Below are 24,382 nucleotides of genomic sequence, written 5' to 3'. Positions count from 1 at the left end.
CCTTTGGAGTTTATACCTTTGCACAATAGGAAGCGCTGGGCTTTCTCACTACTTTTTCATGGCCTGTAGCAGAAGGGGAGAGAGTGATTTCCAGCTCAATACTCTGCAGAAAATGTATGTATGTTTAGTTGGTGTGTTTCATATTAGCAACTGAGTCAAGGAATGCATTTCAGTGGTTTTAATCTTGGTTCCAGGGTTTACTGATACCAGGTAAGGCTGGTATTTGGCTCTTAAGCGGATACAGGAATGTTCTTTGTTCATGAGAGGAAAACTTAACCCTTGCTTAACTTTCTATTGTGGTGACTTCCCAGTAAGGTAGTATCCTATAAAGGCCACACAACTGAATTTAAGCATTTCTGAAATGGCATCAAAAAGTAGTTCTATAGCAAAAAAAGAGGTAAGTAACAGGCAAAATGATAAAAATCTGTGTTTGTCTGACCAGTTCCACTTATAATCTTACATGAGTTTCTGCTGATAGTGACAAATACTTTTCTGGTTGCTGTGACTTCATATGCAGGCCACATACATGCTTATAATGACCAGGTGAAATGGTCAGAAATGTCTTAGATTGACATTTTAACTGGTTTTCTTCCAGCGGTCGGACTCAGAAGCAAGTTCTTGACTACGTTAAAGAAGGAGGGCACAAAAAAGTGCAGTTTGAAAGGTGAGAGGAAATAAATGAACTATTCCAATATGTTTTAATCAAAGAAAAGTCGTGATTTCCAGTTAGTTATATTCCAAGATCTTGGCACCAGTCCAGCTGAAAAATTCCTTCTTTGCTGGTTTGACAGTTTATCACTTATATAATATTCTCCTGGTCCTGAATGTTTTGGCAGAAGGTGACATAACCTATAGTTTACTTAAAGTCACTGGACTTCAATTTTTTTTTTTTCATGAGTGAGTGTCCTACCGTCACGCATAACTTCCTCCCATGTTGATTTGCACCCTTTTCAGTGGGATGTGGTGAATGTATGTGAACAGACGTATTCACCTCAGAATAAAACTGAAAGTAACAGGAATAGCTATAGCCAACCTCGAGGGAGAGGTCTCCAGGGAAGGCTTCCAACTTGCTAGAGCCAGTCCTGTCTGAACTCATCTTGCTTGTGGTGAGCTGAAAGTAATGGCCAAAATGCCATAAAGATCATGACAACAGTTCATTGCTTATGACTCATGTTCTGGTGATAGACCATTTTTGCCTTAGTGCTTCTCCCTTTTCTTACAATGGTGTGTTTGCAACACATAGTGCACTTAAATTTTGCAGAAAGGAGGAATGTTAATCTGTTTTGGAGCAAACTTATGAAAGCTGCTATTCAAAGGTTTTGTTTTAAAGGAGGTATATCTCTTGATTCCTATTTGTAGAAAATACTGAAATGGTTTCTTACTGTAATTTTCCTTTTATCTCCAGGAAGCACAGCAAGATTCATTCCATCAGGAGTGTGACTGCACAGCCTTCAGAACAGCATACAGAGGTGCCAAAACAAGTCAGTGATGTTGATGAAATCCTGGATCATGGCTTTTAAACATTTCTGGTTACATTACCCTCCACTGATTGCTGTTTTAATACTCTAGGAGCATAGTTTTCTGCTCACTTTCCATTTAACTGGGAGCCCTGGGTGTCATGAGTTCTAGGTTCTGCACATGGAACAGGTTCATTTCCACTGTGGAACAGAGTTGTTTCCAGACAAATATAAATAGTAAGCTTGTCTGAGCTATACTAATGACCATCTGAAAAATTGCAATCCACAGTGTTACTGCTGAGATTCTAGGTTGTAGATGTTTATTGCATCTGGGAAAAATTTCTTTTTTCTTCACTGGGGGGGTCTTGTTTGCCCATGACAAAGTGTTTTGTTGTATTAACCAGGGAGGAGAAGAATTATTTCCTCAGAAAAATTACAGCTCTGGACTTTTAAGCTATTATCACTGGTAGATACCTAATGTATTTGTCTTATGTTAATAGCTGTTATGAGTTAGGAATTTGCAAATCCAATAGCCCAATAACGGCAAGGTTGCAGCAGCTGCATATTCCCAGGCCCAGTTAGTAGTAAGGCTGAGCATGTATTCACAATAGGCACCTGCATAAATGCACATGTACAGTATAGATACACATATACACACAGGCAGAAAAACAGCACTCCCACAAGCACAAACAGTGCCAGCAGCCTTACACTGTTTTACTCTTTCGCTGATCAGGATGAAAGGTCATTAGTGGAAAATGCATATACATAGATACGATATGGATCCCTCCCTCCAGCAACTGGTCTTAGACACTCTGTCTATCCAGCAGGAAGTCCCTGGATCCTCAGGTCTCCCAGTGGCTGGTAACTGGACATACAAGACCCCAAGGCTCACAGCCCCACTCCAGTTGTTGGTACTCAGACCTACACACACACTCACCCACCATAGGTTCCTCCAGTAGTTCATCTTAGACACCCAGTCTACTCAGTAACTGACAGCTGGGTAACCTGGTTCCCAGTTACCTCATGCACAGACACATGCACATCAAAGGTGTCTCTCCAATAGCTGGTTCAGTCCTAGGACATTACCAGTAATTCACCCCCAGGCCCCACAGTATTTCTGGTGTCTGGCCTGACTTATGGCTGCTCCAGTACTGCTCCCAACTCTCTTATCCTACTTGCCAACTAGTCCAATTTCATGTTTGCTAGCAACTGCACATTGACCTACCCACCAAATCAATATACAGATGCTCTGGTCTCTCCAGTTGCTGGCATCCCGGACACACCAAGACTGTGGGCTGATGGCTCTACTGGGACAGCACCCAGAGGAGCCAGGTCAGGGAGCGCCATTTCCCTGACTAGGTTATTGGGGTTGCTCCACCTGCCAGCGTTTCTTTGTGCTCCTCTGCGTTTGTGGAGGTGAACCTTTAATCACCTAACCTTACATTAGGTAGAGCTTAAATGGTAGGAGCAAGCTACTAGTTTAATGTATTTAAGAATGCTACATGCACCTTCACCTTCCTTGCATTGCTTCCTTTTGATGTTCACAGGCTCTGTCATTCCTGCAAATCTAAGAACTTCAGAAAAATCTGCTATAAATGCAGCCCATTTCAAATATCTTTTAGCATTTTAATATTGCTAAGACAAGGTCAGGTAGATGGAGCATGGCTACTGGGCAGATGCGACATATTTCTGTGTGCAGAAAAAACAGCCCGGGAATTAGTGGCAGGTATGCTTCAGGGACTGAATGTGGGGTGTTCAAAAGCCCCCATGTGGCTTTTTTAGTGTAGGTAGGCTGTGCAAAATTTGTCTTATGTGTTTATCTTTTTTGTCCCTCCAGCTTCTCAGAATAGGGCAAACAGGTTGATGTTCTTAGTGTTGATGGATGCCATAGGGCATTGAAAGAGCTCAGATACACCTTTTTACCTATCAACCATATTCTGTCTGCCTTCTCTTCCCTTGCTTAGTTTATATATTTTTCTGTTCTTAAGATCAGAAACCTCTTTTTTTTTTTTCTTCCTAATTCATTTTGAAGCTTGGTTTACTTACCTCTTCCGCTTTCAAGAGATTCCTATGTTGCTGCAAGATGCAGTGCAAAATTCTGGTGCGTAATTACACATAGTCTTTTCCCTCTGGCTCCCTTCCCTCCCAAACCTCTCCCCTCCCACCCCTCCCTCCCCCTGTGTCTCCCCCTTGCCTTCCCTCCTTTATCTTTCCAGAGCTCTGGCTTTGCCTATGGAGACGACAATGATGCTGCAGCAGTGCAGAGCTGCCGGCAAGGGAAGGAATTGAAGGCTTCAACAGAAGACACTGGACAGCACAAGAGCCCTTCCTTGAAGAAGAGCCCAAAGGAAGGCAAAAAGGTGGATGGAGCAGTGGTATCAACAGTGGAGGAAGAAGAGGAGGCTGCTAAGGACAGGATGCAGCAGAACAGACCTCAGTCACAGCAACCAAGCACAGGTCCAGCTTCCAGGGCTGCTCATGGCAGCAGCACCTCCATTCCTTTCATTGACTGCAGTGATGTAGATAGCGAGTATGATCTCCTCAGAGGACAAATAACCCGGTCATATTCCCAAACAAATGACAATTATGAGGGTGATTTGACCAGTGGTGCCTATATTCACTATAGAGATGAAAATCGCAATAGAGCTAGATACAGGGATTCCTCAGCCTCTATAAGGTCTTCCCAGTATCTCTCTGAAGAGTACCTTGATGATAACCCAGCTAATCTCTCCTTCTACACTGGGGGAAGCCCCAGGATGCCAAGGCACAGCTCACTGGTTGACGAAATGTTTAGAGGGCCAGGGAGCCGTAGTCCGCTGGCCACTCCATTGCCTCCCAGCAGCAAAGGGTCAAGCCCTAACATGAGCCTGAGTAGAACTGGCTCTCAGGGTTATGTCTCAGAAAATGGGCATGACTGCAGGGTGAGGACTGGGGAGGAGGATAGCCAAGCCAGTAGCTGCCATGGGTATGGCAGATATTCTCCAGGTTCTCAACGGCCTCGTGCACAGAAAATCCCAAATCTGTGCAATAAATCAGTTACAGATCCATTTATCCTAAGCCAGATATCCTCAACCCCTGGGCAGGAGTATAGATCAGAGAGATACTGTAAAGGAGACGGGATGGCTAAGATGTCTTCTCCGGATGGCAAAATGATGGCCAATGGTATGCCAGCTGGGGCACAGTCAAAGCAGAGCCCAGTCATGCAGTCATTACATGCCAGTGGCGTGATGGATCACATGGCTGCAATCCAGATGATGGAGGGCTCCACCAGCAGTGGGACAGAATCTAGCGATTCTGACTCAGAAATCATTAACCCCTTCACTCACCCCCTGGTGTTTGGAAATCCCATTGTGCTGAGTTCCTCTCCCATGCCTAGAAATAAGTATTCCTTTGGAAGCCTTCAGCTTGATGAGGAGGTAGAGGAAGATGTGTCTGTTGGCCTCAGTGATGAAGATGGTGTTCAGGTCTTCAGCTGCTAGGGACCGGGGCATAGGAGACCAGTGGATACTGTGATTGCTCATTAGAGTGATTGCATCTTCTGGGGCTCATGAAGAGTGTCTGTTAATAATTTCAGCGCATGAGCTGTTTCAAATGTTATTATCGTACTGACCAGCCAGAGGGAAGAGATGCTCAAAATACAATAATAAGGATAAGTCTCAGTGAAGCTTAACAGTAATGCATCTCCTCTGAAAGGCAGGAGGAGAGGAAAATTATTACTGATTTAGGTACCTTTGTAAGACTTTGTACACTCACCTATTCTTTGTATGAAGTCATATTTTAGGTATATATTGTAGCTTCTTTGACACTTGACTAGTTATTTTGACAAAACAAACAAAAATGAAATTAAGTAAGTACGTTGTGCTCTTTTGTATGTCTATTACAATTTTTGTTCTCTCCCGTGTAAGGAGAGCAACTTTTGAGTGCCTCAACAAAGTTAGGGGAAAAAAGTTAAACTTATGGTCAAATACAGGCAGCTTGATATTCAAGACCAAGACTCGTTGAAATCTTGAAATATGCTGGAAAATCTTTTCATAGCATGAATGTGTTTGGTCTACTCATCTTCATAACCCACTTTATAGTTTTAACTGATGAACTGAGGATACAAATTAGGCATATATATACAGGAACAATGACAGTATTGGCTTTTTCCTCAGTGCATTCAACAGGCTGATTTGGTGATGGGAGATTCTGAAACTCCAAACTTCCTTAGGCAAGAAAGAGAGCAAGATGAAAGATGTAATTCAAGTGAAAAAAAAAAAAACTTAGATTGAAACAGCTCTAATGAAGAGTGGTATGCGTATTACTTGCAAGGCAATCCTTTCTGTCCTTTATTAGTGTGGTATAAAGATTAATTGCAGGGGATTTTTTCCCCCTTATTCTTTCAGTGGAATTATTCACAGAGACATCAAAGTTCTGTTGTGGGTGATTTTTCGTGGGGGGTTTGGAGATGGCAGCTGTTTGATTTTATTTTTTGCTTTGATCATGAAAAATCTTTATCTGTACAGGATCCAATTATTCTGTCATAGGGTACTTTTTTTTAAGAGTGCCACCTCATAGATTTTTCATCCTCTGACACAGAGAATGATGGGACTAACTGTGGTCCAGGGTTATTGTCTTCTGTACTGTACATAGGGAGATTTTGGCGCATGTGCAGAAGGACAGAGAGACTAAATCTTTGTAAACTTCCTTTTCACAGGCTAAAATATCGAGAATTAAGGCTGTATACTAATAAAATCTGATTCTACTATCTCCGAGTTAATTAAGAAAATCCGGATGAAATAGCTCCTGTATGGAAGGTGTCCTGCAGTTATTAGAGCTGGGAGACAAGATGTGCTCTTTAACACTGGCCTTAATTTTAACTTTTATATATTTTTCTTGTGGGGGAAGGGAACTAAATTTGAGAATTTTAAGTGATGAACAGCATTGACTTAACTGCAGGTTACTTGCAGTGATCTGCATCCTGCAGTACCTGCATGCAGCAATGATGAATCTGCCCACATAAGTACTGATTTGTAAATCTAGACAGTATAAAATTTTCTCGTTTTTACAAAAATAATAAAATAAGAAGTCTTTTTAATTTTTCTAATGCCTTGGTCTATGCACATTTTAACAGAGTTTAATCTGAGTGAAGAATATTTAAGAAGATACCTACAGTAGTTAGGCATGTCTTGTTATATACTGTACTTTTTTGCAGTAAAATATATCTTTGTGTAAATATAAGTTTTAACCTGCTCATCCTTTTAGTGTGTTGGTTTTCTTAAAGATTAGATACCTCATTTTTTAACAGGGATGGTTTATAGCATCTCATTAGACAGTGATATTTTAGTGGCAGGGAATGCTCTTGTTTGTTCCTGTAGTTTAAAGCATGAATCTAGAAACAGCAGGATTGACAATTAGGGTAAAACTTACTTGTATATTATTCTAAGAGACGGTGGTTTGTGTTTTGGATTTAGAATAGCTGTAAAATAATTGCCTTGAACTTCTCAATATTTAAGATGAAATATAGCTAGTTGAAGCCTGCGTTAGCAGATAGCGTGAGCATGGGGAGTGGGTACGTGATTGTCCTCTTCATTTTTTTTTTTTGCTGCCTGTGCAGCAAAAGTACCAGTAGTTATATTACACAGTAAAGTAATAGTGATCTGGACAGATTAATTAATTGCTTTATTAGCCAGTAAAATTAGATTTCAAGTAATGGATTCTGCCACTTATGAAAAGTGGGTATGTTTCATATTGTTTGGATTTAAGTGAATATAAAATTTTATAAGTGGTGCTTACTGTTTTGCATCCTTTCAAATACTGTTTTCAGGCCTGATTTCTTCTCTCATATGCCTACAAAGATAATGGATTTATAATTTTACAAGAACAGACCTGCTGGTAGCTGGAGTTAGCTTAGTTGCTAATGAAGTATCTCAACAGCTTTTTTTCATCCTTTTGAATATCATTCTCAAAACTGAAATATGAGGATTTCTCTCTGACTTTTTTTTGTAATCTGGCATTTTTCAACTTTACAGTTTTAGGGGTTGTCATTTTAACACATGTGGAATTCTTTCAGTTTGAAGAAATAAAGTTTGTAAATTACATAGGAAATAATTTCATTTAGGATGAACCAGTTTTTGCATTATTCTTATGCCACTGAAGTTCAGTTTAATATCAGTAGACAAGCATTTAATTAAAAACAGTCTGTGGGCCAAATTCCTCTGCCAGACATGTGGTTCATATCTGGGCACTTGCCAAGAATGGTAAATGAGAAAGCAGTTTTAAATTGACATGTTCACATAGGATCAGGTCTCTCAGAATTCATCTGGGAGTTTGTTTCTGTGGGACGAATACAGAAAGGCCTTGCAGGAAAGAGCAGAAACCTTTGGGCAAGACTGCAGATCAGATGAGACGAGACGCGGGAATTCTTGTTGTTCTAGTTCACAAAGCACAGAGGGGAAGAGGAGCCTGTCAGTTCAAGTTAGTCGTTGTAAGCATTGGTTAATCTGCATACCGTGGTCAACGGCAGTGGTCTAAACATATCCATGTTTCAAGTCTAAGAGAGGTAGCTGTAGACAAAGTAAAAGGTTTGACCCTCCCACCAATTCCAGTAGATTTTGGAGTGTGGGTGATGGTACTTTTGATTTGCTGTTCTAAATTTTTTATTCACAAGAATTGACTTTTAAATCCCATTCTCTTGAAGCACCCAGATATCCTTCAGCGGTTGCTACAAATGAGGGAGCTGAATCCCAGCAAGACCGAGCAGCTATGTCTACTCCGACTGAGTAGTCCTGAGTTACCTACCTTCTGTCCTTCCAGAGGATGTGGAGGAAGCCTTTTGTTGGGCTGTCCAGACAGCTTATCACTGTGCTGAACCAATTCTGTCCACGTAGATGAATAAATATGGAGACTAGTTGCAAAAACAGTTTAGGGGTTTGTCCTAAAATAATGTGCAGATGTAGTTAGTCTATGGATAAAAGGCACTTTTATGAATCATTTTTTGCTATTTTAAGTAGCTGACCACGTTCAGTCATTTGCTACCGGAATGAGAAGTCATTTCAGACAATTTTAAGTTTTCTCCAGCTCAGCAGCAACTCAAACTTACTGTGTCCTGTTGGGATCTTTTCCTGGAGATGTTTTTTCATATCAGCCTTTCCTAGAATCTAGTTTTCTTCAGTGACCTGGGATATAAAATTTGGGAATGAATTTGGCTAGATGAAGGAAATGTGGATAGTGGGAAGTTGATGTAGGAGCTGGGACCTACGTAGGATATTGCAGGTATGGAGTTTTGAGTAATTGATGTCTGAATGGCCTGGACTGCACTGTTTTTGGTTTAAGTCCATATCCCCTAGCAAACATATCCCTTGTGCATGACCGAGAGGGGTGTTTTGTGAAGACAATTTGCGCCTAATGCTGCCGTTGTCTCCAATCACCCATAGCTCATAGACCTGCCTAACATACACCATCCCATTAACTGTTGTAGTGCAGGCTAAATACAAATTATATCAAAGAAAAACTGGAAGAGAAGTATCTGTAGCTGAAAAATGTCAACGTGTAACTGAAAGCTTTTAGGTTTGCTGTATTTGCATGTTCATTACATGAGCTATATGGAACTGACGTCAGTTACAAAGTAAACAGATGAGCATGATGAAAGAGTTACATGTTAACAATTTGAAAAATTAATCCAATCTACCATTTTGTCTCAAGGTTAAAGGGCATCCAAAATTAGACAGTTTTCTTGACAGAGCAGCATTGGCAATGCTGAACGTAATCATTAGAACCCTGGAAAGGGTGAAAAAACAAAGGTTTGTGAATTAGTTCACTAAATGGGCCTAGTATTATTAGACCAGACTGCTTTAGGACCTGTTTTTTCCCCCCTTGAATATTTGTAGGGCTGCTTTCTGTTTGCACAGATGTTTGTGGAGCAACTTTTATTAGTTGAAGCAGCTGTATTCGTTCTGAAGCAGTAGCATTCATGCCAGAAGTTCCTCTCTGGTCTCTGTCTGTATGTGCAATTACTTGGTTGTGACTGGAGAAAGTCAAATGGAAAATGGGGTAGACAGATCTAAAACCTATTTATAGCTCCTCCTTTTCTTCACTAAGAAGCAGAGATTTTAAATTCCATCTTCTGTCCCACAATAAACACACACGCATGCAGATTCACCATAGTCAACTAGAAATTTCTTCCTGGGGGGTTCAGGGTTGGGAAGAAAAAGGAAAGGAGAAGAATAGGAAATATTTTATGCACACTAAAAATGTCTAGCCCTATTTATTTACAGTTCCCTTTGGCATGGCATGCTTTCCAGTCTTTTCCTGAGAGTATAAAGCCCCAGTAGTTTCTTAGGGTACTCAGAGAGCAAGAATTGTGTTGATCGGTTGAGCTGATGAAGCAGACCTGATTTTGAATATCGAAAACCAGGGATTCAGATCTCATCAGTATGATTTATATGCAATTAGCATGAGTTGTGGCTATTTCTGGAACACATCTTCAACAGAAGAAAGGATGTCTGACCTATAAATTGTGTCAAATACCATGTTTGTTTAACTAGTCTCATTTGTCATAATGAGGCATTAGAGTGCTGTCAGAGGTGACTTTAGAATGAAATTTTAATTGCTGCAATTTAACTTCTAATGATGAAAAACAAATTAACAATGCAAGTTTTTCCTGACTTCCACATGTGTGAAGGATTTGGGTGTCACTTACCTTTGTGCTCAAGGATGTGAGTTACTGGAGATCCACCTCTTTCAGCAGCATGGTTGTTACTGGCTGGAAAGGACAGTGGGTGTGACGGTATGAAGGGAAGAGGTTCTGTGTTCCGTCATGTATAAAGAGAAGGAAACCAAAGTCCCTGTTAGTCTTCCAATAATGCTTCTCTCTCTGAGCGGTGTGGTTTCTTAAGGCAGCTTCTGTACATTTTAGCACATCTCTCTCCTTTTCATGTAGGGGATCAATCCTCTTCTCCATACCAAATAAGAGAGACCTTAAATTGGTCTCTCTTTTGAGTTGGTCTCTCTATTGAATTGGATTCAATAGGGAAATTGAATCTTATGGAACAGCTTTTAATATTTACACTTTTCTTTCGTTATCTGCTGTCAGACACAAGTCGTAGGAGAACAGTCCTTTTGTCATAAACCCAGCTACTCGTTGCTGTCTACTACTTGATAATGATGATTTGCGGGTTTCTGATTGTAGGTGGCTGATGCATGGTGTTAACATCAGGAGGTCCCAAAGATTAGGCTGATATGCAGCTTTTCTTAAATATGGGTAGCAGAAGACTCTGGTTTCAGTCAAGCTACATTAGGAAAAAATTTTGCCTGTGCTGTCAGGTTCTGGAAAGGAAGGAAATTTAAATCCTAGGAAATTCAAATTAACAAAATTTTTACTCTTCTATTTCAGTAATTTCTATAGTTGCTGAAATATACCTAGACAAGGGCACATACCTTATTTGCTTATTTATAAGGGAAATAATTCTTGTGCAACATGTGGATCCTGAACAAAGGCATCTTCTGTGTTTCTCCCTGTGGCTAGGCTGCGTGGTGCCATTGATACTTTAAAATACAGAACTTCTACTTAAAAATCAAAGGCATCATATGAATAAAAAACCTAGTTTGGGTGGCATGTAGCAGTTCTTTAGAGTATTTTGTCTTCTGTTGTAATTCTGTGGTCTATAAAGAGCGTGTAGAATAAGCTTGTTTTATGTTGTTTGTTACTAAAAGCAGTGAGCACTTTCTTTTAAATGTTATGAGATCTGGGAAACCTGTGTGCCTGGCTGAGCTGTGTATTCACAGGCATGTTTTTCACAAGTTTGAGTGTAAATCATGGCGGTGTTATGACAGTAAAGGGGGTAAAGACCTTAGGATCATAAATTTGCGTGACATGATGGTAAATATTTAGTTCGCTCTAGAATGATTAGAGTTTTAAGGTGTAATTTTTATTGATTTTTTTTTTTTTGGTAAATTTTTGGCCTCTGAGAACCATAAAAATCCACAGTTCCTGCTGATAAAAATTAACTCCAAAGCCAGTAATGATACAGCTGACACTGATTGAACATGGAAGGTTGAAGGAAAACGAATGCTTTCTGATTCAAGAGCTCTCAAGCTTGTTAAAATTAGATTAGATGCTTTCTTTAAAATGCTGCAAATCCTGTTTTGAGAAGAAAACAGGTTTTTGCCTTTGATAGTTTACAGGAAGATCAGAGGTAGATCGCTGTTTAGTTCAGTGAACGTTACAGCTCATGCTTGTTGCTTTTCCGTGAGGCACTTAAAAATCTTTGATTAGCTGAATCCTTATTTTCCCCCTTTCCTGCTAAAAAACTCACCTGGACCCACTAACAAAAGTTCATAAGCTTGGCATTGTTTCACCTATCCAGCCCTTTCCTGATTTCTGTGTGTGCACATGCATAGATTTTTTTAATAAATCTTAATAGTCAAAATTAATTTTTAAAATTGAAAATGCTGGGGACTTCATTCTCATTTTTGTCATTTGTTTAATACCGTTTAAGGAGAAACATTTTTTGTTTCATTGTATGCACTGTTTTGTCAGCATGTACCTCTCTGGGAGAAAAAGCCTTTCCAATGTTCTGTCTATCCTCAAAGCATGGTGTATCTTCTGTTCCTTGCATTGTTTGGAGCACTGCCTCAATGTCCTTTTACTGCAGAAATACCTATGTGTATTGGGAGTACCTAATTCCTCTTATTACAGTGATCCTGTCTCGTAGAGTGCTCCTCACCTCAGAACTGGAGAAAAACCCCACCAGGCTGTGAGTCTCAAGTTGAGAAACCACACTGTGTTGAGGAGCAGAAGAATGGAGGGAGGGGGAAGGCCTGTTTTGGGGGACATTTGGGCTCCATTGAGCAAAATCGGATTGCCCTTCATTTCCTAATGAAGGCTGCACCCAACGGTGATCAGCTCCGTCTGCTGTAGCTCCTAAGCAGGATCACTGCAGTCTCGGGGAGATGTTTTGTTGAAATGGACAGTATCTGTGGCGTAAGCTTACAAGGGGGACTGAACGTTTTCAATTCCATTGTAGCACTGTCTCATGTTGGTTTAAAGACAAACAAACAAAAGCAAACCAACCCTAACCCTGGGTACAGCCGGGAACCCTTCTATACGTTGCTCTATTTCTGTCTGGAAAGATCGAGGCTAGACAAAGGACTGATGCCCACTGACCTTGTATTCTTCCCAGGCTGTAATGCTCACTCTTTGTTCTTAAGGTGTGAGTATACCCTGCTGTAGGCCAGCAGCAGTTACTGTCTGATTTCACACTCACCGCTGTCTAATACTGCAGTATGCCAATAAAGCATGGACCTTTACCAACTAAGGAGGTTGCTGGCTACTAAACCAACAGCAGCTTGATGAGACTATAAGCATGTCAAGCCATTTAACTGTGTATGCATGGAATTAAATTTTTATTTTTTTTTTTTTTTAGTTTTACTTGTACTGAAGGCTTTTACTCATTCTAACTGGTATTTTGCTGTAAAACTGTCACTGGTTTAATTGTTCTGTCCATTTGCTGGCTGATGCTTTGTCCTAAATGTGAGGAAATTGGTTCATTGAGAAGGTGCACCATTCTCCCAAATCCCTGCCACTGACTGCCACTCCTGCCATGGGCGTGCGTTTTGAAGCTGTGAGGTCAAAGCGAACCTTTCTCTCTTCACGTTCCTCCTCAAGCCAGGCAGAGTTATTGGTTATGTGTGACATAGGATCTCTTCCTGAGTTGTTTTTTCTTCCTGTTCCTCCTCAAGTTCTTTGGTACTGTGTTCAGGGATGTTTGTACATAAATGTATGGTTGATGTACAACTACTTTTCAAGATCTTTAATTCTAACGAACTGTATCCAGCACTCCAGCTTGTTTTGTTTAATGAGGAAGAGGAGTGCAGCCTGATGAACTGGTCTCCGTCAAGTTTCATGGAAGTCAGTGAGGGTTTGTTCTTGCGTTGAGAGAGAGCAGAGCAGAATCTCCATCCCATGTCTCTTTAGCTCAGCAGTGTGACTGTGCCTGGTTCACAGCTGGGGAAACAAGGGATGGACACCTTTATTAAACTCTTGTCCAATCTAAAGTACTTAAGTCATCAGTGAAGTGCACATGAAAACTCCTGCCACTTCATCTGATGCTGTCTGTCCCCCATGCCATTTTGTATGATGTGTCTTTCTCTGACCAAAACTTTTAGATAGAAGTTAGAGGTGTACAACCGCTGTGACTATGGAAAATTAAGCTAGACCTAACCGTGTGGCCACACCAGCAACAGCTCTGTCAAATGCTTTCTTATTAAAGAGCCTTCAGAAGTGGTACGCTCAGTAGTGCAAAGGACATAGGGGCAACAGTGTGGGTATCATCTATCAGACTGGAGTTTAGAAAACACTAATCTGCCCTTCAAGCAGAGTAACTGGGGTCTGGATGTCACAAGCTTCCCCTGGCTGCAGAGCAGTCTGTGAAGCAGGCCTAAGAGAGAGTAAGCCCTGTAACATTCCAGGTGTTGAGAAGGGTGCTTTTCTGGCTCTTAACACATTTTAATTTCTAATGATAAACCTATAAAACTTGAGAACAATGTAACCCTCAACAGTTGAGGTAGAGTGAGCACTGTAGATGTGCATGAAGTTTTCCGGCAGAATTTCAGCCACCTTCAGTAATGGTTGATGTTTCCTCTCGGTTTCCAGTGAGTAATTTTCACTTCCTGGTGCTCCACAGAGGACGAACATACCCAGGAGCATCTTAACACGGCTGTTCTGTTCCTTCCTGTTAAAACACAGTGTGTAGGGATGGGAACTGTTTCTTTTGAAGCAGATGCAGAACACTAAATGATGTGAGTTTGTCACTCAGCAGTTTCAGAAGGAAAGGAATAGAGTATCTTCAGGATACATTGAGTCCCATGTATCTTCCTCACAAAGAGGACAGCCCTTCCTTGTTAAGTTAGTCTCTTAGGAGGGATTTCAGGTCCTCTTATGCTGTCTATATAGCCAACAAAGAAAGAGGCAGCAGGCAGTTCATCTCAACTATGATTTGAATTGACCTCTGGGACGAACTTTCTTCATCATCTGAAAGGTACTGGTTTGAACTTTTTTTTCCCCTGGTACTGGGCTTGTTTTAAAGCAGTATAGCGCAGCCTGCCCAAGTCTCACCAACCTCAACACCAGTCCCTGTGGTTTAATATCTGTGCATGACGGGAGCCTAGAGTAAAGCAGATACTGCTGGTGGGATGGATACCAGCTGGCCAGCCAAGTGCAGAGCCTAGCGTGCCTGCAGCTTGCCAGCCCTCCCGTGCACTCCCACCACCAAATTGCAGCAAGCAACTGTGATGTGTGTTTGGACAGAGTTATGTTATAGCTGTGATCTTAGCCACTGGCTTCATTTTACTTAGCATATGAAACATGTATGTTGATGGGGAGTGATTTGAGACACGCGTAAAGCTAGGACGATAACCCATAGTTTCATGTCCTGTGCCCATGTAAAATGCCATTGTTTTGTAGATTTGTTTTCAAGTTAGCTTTCAATCAAGGTTTATTTTTTCTGTCACCTTCCCAGCTTTCCCCAATGTCTGGAGAGTAAACTAGCTCAGTGGAACTAAGAACCGCTCCAGGTATTTTGGCATTGATAGGCTAATCTGGCACACCGTGGTAAAGTGCATTCTCATTATTTGCCGCTGTCATCAGCCAACGTTTGTTTCTCTTCTTAAACCCAAGATCAGAGAAAAATTGGAGCGCATGCTTAATTCCTGCCTGCTCCACCAAGGATATCATTTTAGTATGTGCTTAAGCAATCCTGACATAAGTATCCTTTTGTACCTGTCTCTTGGTTTGTGTGTATATAGTTGGCTCCATTATATTTGAAAGATGGCTCAAGTCTGAATCTAAATAAAAATCACCTAAAATGTGAGCAAAGGCAATTCCATGTTACTGGCCGCAAACCTTTCAGGCCTCCGATGTGCTGTACAGTACCACTTGATATCTGGCAACTGACATGCTAATAATTGCCTGTCAATCAATGAATCCTTTAGAGTAAAATGTGAGGAATTTCAGTACCTTGTAAATAAGATTGGTGTTCTCCCTTCTCCTTCTGTTTATATTCTGCAGTATGTAGTTGATGAGTAGAGCTTGTATGAATATACTCTTCTGGGGCAAGGGGTCAGATGAAACACTGAGGAAAGACCATTCCGTTAACACAGGTTATTTGTTCCCCATGTCCATGAAAAAGAGCAAGTCACTTTGTAGCATTGCCATGACCCATCAGCATGACACGTGTCCTGATTGATTGGTGATGGGGGAGAGAAGACCTTCCATTTTCATTTCCTCATGACTTACTGATTTTCTCACAGCAGAACAGGTTTGTTTCCCATCCTTACCAGAACAACATCCAATGTGTTGATCTGTATTGCTGTGTTGGTTGTAATTAGGCCCCAGATGTGCTAATGTAACAGCATTTTGAGGCCCTTTTGTAATATAGCCGCTTTCTTAGACTTAGCTTTATTTTTCACTTGTTCAGCATATTGGCAGATGGGGGTCTAGCTGAGCTCTTGCTTGTAGGTGGTGGTTTGATTTGGTCACTGCTCATGTCCCCATTGATACCAAAAAGGAGGATGTAGCATTTCAACTTGCTGCAGAGTAACTTTTTGCAGCAAGAATGTCAGTGCTGTATTGGTGTGCAAGTCTTTAATCAATGGGGTGTATACTCAATGCTGTGAGCCACCAGGCACATTTTATGTGGTACTTTCCGTAATGCTTTTCCCAAGTTCTGTCTTCCGAGTGCAGGTTAGGAAGTCTTTTTAATTCATTGTCCTTTTAGTACTTTATAGTTTGAAATACTTGAGTTGTACTGATAAAAATTCCAGTACATCAGAAGTTAGATCTAGGATTAGAAATAGGTAGGTAGATATGTCGATATATCTATATCTATCTATCTATCACAGATAGGTGCTATTTAACTTCTAGACTATAATGCCTGTGAACTTCTCACAGAGGTGCAAATCATTTATTCGCTGTCGTATGACAGGCATAGTGCCAGAATTTTTGTTTCCATGTTTGAGGTGATACCACTTTTCTTATGTCTTTTGTAATGTAGAGTTAAGTACTTTTAACCTTACAACCTTGCTATTAATCTGTTTCACTATTTCTCAATGATGAATTCCATTTCTTTTGAAAACACTGTATACAGTTGTGTGCTAGTGTCAATAAAATTGACATTTGTGTAACAAGCTGTGGCATTTTCTCAAATTTCACTGAACATTGATTTAGTGTGAAACTGTCGGTAAATCCTTTCTTGCTAGCTGTAATAATACAGACCTTTATTTCAGACAAATACTGCTTTGACTTTGATTTATAACAGGCTACATAATTGTCATGATTATGTAAACTGATAACTGTATTGGGTTTTTTTCCTTCTCTTTTCAAAGGAATGACATATAATTATGAATTGGTTTGGAACTGGAAAACATTCATGTTCTAGCAATAAATCTTGAGTTCTTCCAGAAAATAAATAGGTTTTACTACTGGCCTAATTATATTTACTGGTGCCTCTGTTTACTGGAGTATCTCAGCTGTGTTGTAGCAACAGGAACACTTACCTATCATAATCTAGGGAGGACAGAAACACATGATAGTAAAATGTATTTGGCTTAATTACATATGGCGATGTATGTGTCTTATATTTAATACTAGACAGCATGTTAGCTGTGGTAATCAAGACCTTGTCATATTTTTTTGGTTGGATTTTAATGTATGATGCCAAAACGGTACAGACTGTAAATGTTCTTCCACATGACAGATCCATCTTCTAAAACAGGTTTAGATTTTCAGAGGTTTGGAGGAGGGGATAACTGGGAGAACACTGGGCATTTTTTGCAAACTCTTTCCTTTGTGCAGTCAGTAGTCTGGCTGCCTCCCAGAAGACAAAATGCTAATTTCAGTAGTAGTGTATATGAATCCATGGAAGTGTAATTATTTGTCTAATTCTTTAATATTTTTAATCCAAAATTAAATGGGACTTTATATCTGTGATAATTTAAAGTTGTCATGCTTTGTGCATTAAAAGTATTGCTTTTCTTATGTAAATGTAATGCTAGCATTTCCATCCCAAACAATCAGAGGAGCATGGAAAGACCTACAAGGTATAATATACATACTTGTGTTGTGTGTAGAAACTTGGGGAGCTAGTAGTTTTCTCCCTTCCTGTTAGATCTGACTGGTCTTAGCAGCAACACTGCTGTAGAAAGTCGTTTCTTTTTCTCTAGACTTCCACTAGATAAATTTGCTCTAACTTGTGTCCTGTAGCTCCCTATGAAGTACTGATTTGAGTCTTTGAAGTTCTACTCCGCTAGAAAGAATAGCATGCCTAGGGTGACTCCCTTATTGTTGTATTTATTCTCTTTCATAGAGTGGATTACAGTGGTGAAAAATTTGGTATTAATATGATGTTTAGCAGCAAATATTGCAGCTCAGTCATGTGTGCCTCGATCTCTTGCCTACAGAGACACTAATTTCAGCCAGTTTCATCAGCTAAAAGAACGTCTCAGTCCCTTGGTTAATGCAAGTGGATGCAGTTTCTCTGGCTTCAAGTCCATTTGAGCTAGTTTGAGGACCTTGATGGCTGCATCTTGTAGTGCAATTTTACATGCTGCAAGTTAAGGTTATAACTCTTTTTGGTGATTTCTAGAGAGAGCCTGCCCTAACTGATTTCTCTTTTACCATTTTTTTAGCAGGTTCTCTGACTGGCAGCCCTCACCTTTCAGAGCTTTCCATCAATTCCCAAGGAGGACCATCCGTGGCAAATATGTCTTTATCTCCAAACTTGAGCCCTGATGCCAAGCAGTCATCTCCCTTGATCAGCCCTTTGCTGAATGACCCATCATGCATCAGGACTGACGATGAGGAAGAGGTCAAAAGAAAGGTAAGGCAGAGGCAGTTGGCCTTGGCTCTCTCTCCACATGGTGTTGCGACTAGTGCTGTCTGTCAAAGTGACTAATATCTAGACCCCCTGCAGCTTCCTCATCATAGATCCATGGAGATAACTTGATTTGGGTCACTTGATATCTGCTGTCCTCAGTCACCATACGCCCAAGAGCATCCCTGTGCTCCTCAGGCCAAACTCACAGTTAGTAGCCGGTCAGGCCAGAACCACAGAACTGCTGTAGCTGAGGGCTCAGTGCCCTGGATTCATCCTCCTGTACAGAGGTGCAGGAGTTAGGGGCCCCAGCTACTCCTTAAGCAGACAGAGATAAGATATGTAGCTCTGTGTCCCTAAGGTTAACGTGGGATAAATCTGGGCCAGTCCTGTTGGTTGCAACCTTAAGAGCTTGTTTTGACAGCATCTCCTGTAAATCTAGCTTGTTTTTGAGGAGTGGAGCTTGGTAGTTTGTTGTAACAAAACAGTCAACTCCAATGTATTATTGGAGGGAGAATTTCCAGGTGACAGAAGGAAAAGGAACAGCATTGGGCCTGTGCAAGAGTGTCCGACCCAGGCTCTCCAGTCTGTCTCTGCTGGGAGCACCACTGGGAGAATTTGGTTGTGGGAGTAGAAATGTTCTCTTTGAGCCACAGCCTGCAGCGTTCAGCTGGGAGTGTTTGGCTCAGCCTCATCATTGCAGTAAAGCCATAAGGCAGCATCATATCCAAAACTGCTTTTTGAAGACAGAAGTGATCCTGTCTTAGCCAGGGTGTTCTGGGTGTCTGCTGGCTCGTCCCTCCTGTGCTGCAGGGTGAGAGGGGGGTTGCTCTTTTCCTTCTGTTGCCTACTTTTTCTCCTGAGCTGGGAGCATCTCAGGAGGAAAAAGGTAGGAACTCAGATGGCTTTGCTGGAAAGTGGGAGGATGTGTAAGGAAGATCTCTTTTCCCACTGTGCATAGTTAGCAAGATAGGTGAGAGAAATCTGTGAAGAAGAAAAGCCAAGAATTGGTTAATAGACTGATGATTCTCTGTGCCAGTCCAAGTTACAGCAGGCAGTGACTGCTGTAGCTTGTACCAGCTGATGATGGTTCCTATGGGGTTGTATAATGACTAGGAAATGCCCATACAATCTCCCCTTGCAACCCTTTCTAGCACATCCTCTGCATCACTGATCTTCAGGGCGGAAATGTAGAAGCAAAAGATTTATGGATGTTTTGCTCTTGATTTTTGCTTCCTGAGCAACACAGAGCAAGATCCCTTGGCTCTTCAAAATTAAGAGGTCAAAACCACTTTTACCTCTTGGATAACACAGGAGAATTTGTTTTTTTTTTTCCTGAAATTTGAAATCTGTAGCTTACCATAAAATTATTCCCCTCTTCCACTGTTAGGTTGTCTAGCTGCACTGGGAAAGTCTTATGGATTTGATTTTTTTTTTTGAGAGAGAGTTTTACTGTGGATTCTTACCCTGACAATGAAACTTACAATAATCAGACACTTATTTTTGTCATTTTGTCAAATTTGACATTTGTCAAATTTGATTCAAATGGTTATCTAGCCTGCAAAGGATTTCTTTGTGAGCTTCAGAATATGTCCTGCTCCGGGTGCGTGGAATAAGCTGAAAGGAACATCAGAACACCAAAGCTGTAGAAATCACTTTGGCAGAAAAATGTCTCTCAAGAACCCATAGAAAGTGCTTGTTCTCTTGTGTTTGCAAGGAAGGGTTATTTCTAGCGCTTCAGGGCTAAGGAACATTCAAACATGAGTCACAGTAACCACAAGCAAGGGTCACTAGTTTGTAACTCTCTTGGTGATTGTTGTCTGCAGCTTTTTCCTACAGAAAGCAGCTCCATAAAAGCAGATGAAAACCTAATGTGTTTGCATTTTGCAGAGATTCCCAACTGAGAAAGCTTACTTCATTGCTAAAGAAGTAGCAACCACAGAACGAACATACCTGAAGGACCTTGAAGTCATCACATCGGTATGTTTACTTGAGCATTACTCATGAAACATGTGAAGCTCTAGTCAGCAGTAGTATTTCATCTGCTCCGTTTAACATCTTGGCTGTTCCGTGCTACTTTTATATTCTGCACTGTAGGTATTCTCTGCAGTGCACAGGAGTGCAGCTCTAGGGAGGAAATAACACAAAAAACAGAAAGTAGAGATTTGCACTGTGGTTAGAAACATGCACTACAAAACTGTATCAGGTTGAGGAACTTGGGACACACTTCAGTTATTTTTTTCTTGCTCTCATACTTTGTGGTTTTAATTACTAAAAATGCCTGTGGGCTTTCAATGACTTCTCTTAAAACTGAAGTAGCTCCCTAGGGGGACATATAAATGTTTTCTCCTGGATTAAATGTCCTCCATTTAACATGAAATATTGTGGAGTACCATTTGAGTGATTCTGGTTTTTCAGTAAGAGAAATTGTCTGTTAAATGAGTCATTAATATGTAGCATCTCATCAGAGTGTGACTGTTAAAATCACCAAGGCAAATACGTGCCTTCTTTGCACACACACCAACAGTCTTGTTTAACTTCCAAGAATAACGTGCACAAGATTTAGCCTTAAATAACAATTGTCTGTAAAAGTGCACTGGATCCAAAACCTCTCATGGTATTTCAGCAGGGCTGCCAGCTGCAGACCTCCCAGCTCTTTAATCGCCCAGCATGTGAAATTCTGAGGTGCGTTGCTACCTCCTGCATTGAGTGTTGTGGTAAGGACGACATGCTGCAGGGAAGAGTCTGTCGGTACCAGCTGGGTAACAGGGAGAGTCACCTTCCCCACAGCTTCTCATCTGTTCCAGGAGCCCACATGGCAGATGCAGCGGGTCTAACGGCAGCTTAGACATGCCAATGTAGGCTGGAGCAGCATGGTTGTTACAGGCAGCAAGATAGCTGTCGCTCCACTGCCTACTCACCCTGGCTTTCTGGGAAGTCAGGTCAATGAGGGAAGAGGCCAGGTTCTGTGGGACGGTGGTCATTGCTGCAGTCTCAACAGCAGATATGACTCTTCTTTTCATCTTCTACTTCACCCAGTGCCTGCAGAAACAGAAAGTTTTTGCTCTTCAGAGCTAAACCCCATTTCCCACCCTGGCCTTTATTCTTGTGGTAGCCAAATTTGAATTTGTGGTGCCACCAAGAGGCATACCACTGGCTCTGAGGTAATCATCAGGCCCATCAGCTGTGCCCCACAGATGTCTGGCCCAGGAGGCAGGCCACTGAGAGTGAACGAGTAGTCAGCATCATTGGAAAAGGTAGAAGGAACGAGTATTGTGCATGAATTTTGAGACTTGGTAGGAGTGCAGGTCTTCAACCTTATCTCTGCTCAGTGCAGAGATAAAGTGGGGAAGAGGGAGGCTTCAGAGGGGTCTGTCTTTATCCCAGGTCTGGGTCAGCTCCAGCTGATGCACTGTCAATCAAGACTATGGTCCCAACAGTCTTCTAGGTGCTGCTGGAAGTCAACCATAGATAGCTGGAACCCCTCAGGGCAGCGAGGAGGTAGTGTTACCGTGCTGAAGATAATAGTCTGTACCACCTTGGCAAGCCCTCTAGTCCTACATCTTTACGTCACCCATAGGTCTATTAGGGTGAAATAAAAAGAATATGGAGCAAAACTGAGCAGGAGCCTCTTGCAGTCTTAACAGTGTTTGACACCGACCCTCCTATTTTCTTCTACTAGCATGTGCAAAGTACATGCAAAGTGCAAAGTACCATCCTTCTACTTGTTCACTTTGCAAAGTGCATGATGTTCTCTATCTGCACACGGCAACATGGGCTTGAATGCTTACTGTACCAGCTCCTGTCAAAGGGAGTTCAGACAAAACTCAGCAAAAGAAAATGCAGAGCATATTTTTTGTTTTTACTGGAATGTTTGCAAGGTGTTGCAAGTATTGCAATACTCTTTCTCTTGCATCTACAGCATTTGAAAATTCAATTTGTACTGACCAACCAGTTTGGGCTTGAAAAGAATTTTCAAGGTTTGATCAGTGATGGCAAAGGGGAAGGGAGTTTCTTTTTTAACTATGCAGGGCCTGACCGCTGATAAGAGCACCAGTTCAGCATGTCGGAGTGTCAGAGGTAGCCTGGGTTGTATTCCTAGTGCCAGCTAAATGAGGTCCTTACAGGTTTAGGTGTATAAAGACAGCAAATGATCATACCTGCTGCATTCCACCCCATGATAATTTTGCTTCTTTTTTCCTTTGTAGTGGTTTCAGAGTGCAGTGAGTAAAGAGGATTGCATGCCTGAAACGCTGAAAAGTCTCATTTTCTCCAACTTCGAACCTTTGCACAAATTTCACACTGGTTTTCTCAAGGAAATTGAGCAGAGACTTGCTCTGTGGTAAGATTGTTGTTTGTTATTTAGCTGTGTTATTTCACGCAGTTTAGCATTTTTGCATTCCCTTTTTTGCTAACTCTTTATGATCTACTGTAGTGATTCATTTGTGAAAGTCACAGGTGTTGGTTGTTAACAGACTGGGTATATTGAATCATGCTTTGTTCGTGTTTACTCGACAAACTCTGTTGTTCAGATTTCTCAGTCAGGTACAGGCATATGCAAATGAGATCACAATTCTGGATTAAGCTTTCTCTTGCCAAATGTCAGTGTTTCTATATGGCAGCTCTTCCGAAAAATGTGTTGCAAGTAAGGCTTATCGGTAATAAAGAGGGAGCGGCAAAGGATCAAGTCCTGTTTCTGTCAAATAGGTGTAGGCTGGGGGGCATTTCAGAGACCTGCTTCCTGTTCTGCAGCTCCGGGGCTTTGACGCTCTCAGGGTCAACAGTGCACTCTACAAATTGACAGAGTTTTGGAAGAGGACACTGGGCTTAAAAATTATCTATCCTTAGCATAACAGTGACAGTAAAATATGGCATTTTTGTGAAATAGCTATGAAGTGAGTAATTCTTCCCTGGCAGGACTCTTAACTCAGTTCATTTGACCACTGATAACTGAGCAGAGGCAGCACACAGAAGCACTCTCCTTGCTCTGATTAGACCTGTCTGGACTAGATTGCCTTTCTCGGTGTAGGCATTTTTTGGTAGTTTATCTTCGGTGCTGGAAGCCCAGCTTTTCCTTCTCGGTTAGAAAAGTGACAATGGAAAATCACATGAAAGCAGACCAGGCAGACCTGATGAGTGCTAATCAATTTAATGCCTAATTAATTAATCAAAAAAAAGGCAAAAAGCAGTCTTCGAGTGCGTGAGTTTAGCTTTTGTGATGTGATGAGTGAGGTCATTGAATAAGAGCACAACACATTGCAGACTAGAGCTATCCCTCCCTGCACAGTTCCAAAATTAGCAGGTATTTTCTGGGGGGAGGGGATTGTGATACTGCCTCTTAGAGCTGACATCCTCAGCCAGGAGTCTGTGGCTCATGGCTGACTCCTAAATTTACTCCTAAGGCAATGTGCTGCACAGCAACTCTGCCTGTATCTCCCTTTTTTCATTGGGCTACTACTGTTTTAATCCAATTGGGGTCCTTACTGCTGTTAATTGCTTTCCAGTAAGGTACATTTGTTGTAGGTACTCCAAGAAGACTCTTTCAAATGTTATAAAATAGTGATTGCTTCTCCAACCACGGTGTAGGATTAACAGTAGTTGGGGTTAATCCCCAACTAATTGGGATTAAGAGTGCATGGTGAGAAAAGGAAAATTTTATACAATTAATAGAGGGCCAAGTTCTGCTCTTTGTCAGGCCAGTTTAATCTAGAGAGCTTGCTGGGTGCTGATTCCTGGGCCACATGTTGAAATAGAGATTCCTCCTATATCCTTCTCCTTGCTGGTGGCATTACAGGTGGATACCAACCTCCTGTTCAGGTGTGATGTTTTTCAAAAATTGGATGATGCTGTGACAGCAGCCTGCTGTGGAAAGGTGGCATAGTGGTAAGCGGGGGGAGGTATGTTAAAAGAAAGGAAAAATATTTAGGCTTTTAGACTTTCCATGAGTTTATTTTGTTTCTTCTTTTCAGTTAGCTGCTTTTAGAGCTGAGTAAGCCTTTTGTTTTCCAGCTTTTCCTTGTGTCCTAAGGCTATGGTTTCACAGAATGGTAAACCTCAGTATAAGGCTCCTAATAT

The 24,382-nt window shown here is 41.3% G+C and overlaps 1 protein-coding gene across 5 annotated transcripts in view; it reads left to right on the top strand.

Moving 5' to 3' along the window:
• Nucleotides 1-24,382, top strand: part of FARP1 (FERM, ARH/RhoGEF and pleckstrin domain protein 1) — a gene marked incomplete at its 5' end in the record, with an annotated part of 172,875 nt that overhangs the window by 121,697 nt on the left and 26,796 nt on the right. Inside the window, 6 exons of one of the 5 annotated variants that reach the window (XM_082481882.1) lie at nt 596-664; nt 1,406-1,469; nt 3,674-3,914; nt 18,126-18,313; nt 20,198-20,287; nt 22,516-22,649. In XM_082481882.1, coding sequence (XP_082338008.1) covers nt 596-664; nt 1,406-1,469; nt 3,674-3,914; nt 18,126-18,313; nt 20,198-20,287; nt 22,516-22,649 — 786 coding nt within the window. Of the gene's footprint in view, nt 1-595; nt 665-1,405; nt 1,491-3,673; nt 3,915-18,122; nt 18,314-20,197; nt 20,288-22,515; nt 22,650-24,382 lie in introns of all 5 variants that reach the window. The other 4 variants (XM_082481879.1, XM_082481883.1, XM_082481880.1 and 1 more) reach the window with 4 other exon arrangements.

Source organism: Vanellus vanellus (genome assembly GCF_965231255.1).
Source record: "Vanellus vanellus genome assembly, chromosome: 1".
NCBI classification, from domain to species: domain Eukaryota; kingdom Metazoa; phylum Chordata; class Aves; order Charadriiformes; family Charadriidae; genus Vanellus; species Vanellus vanellus.
This window is presented reverse-complemented; position numbering and strand designations above follow the sequence as displayed.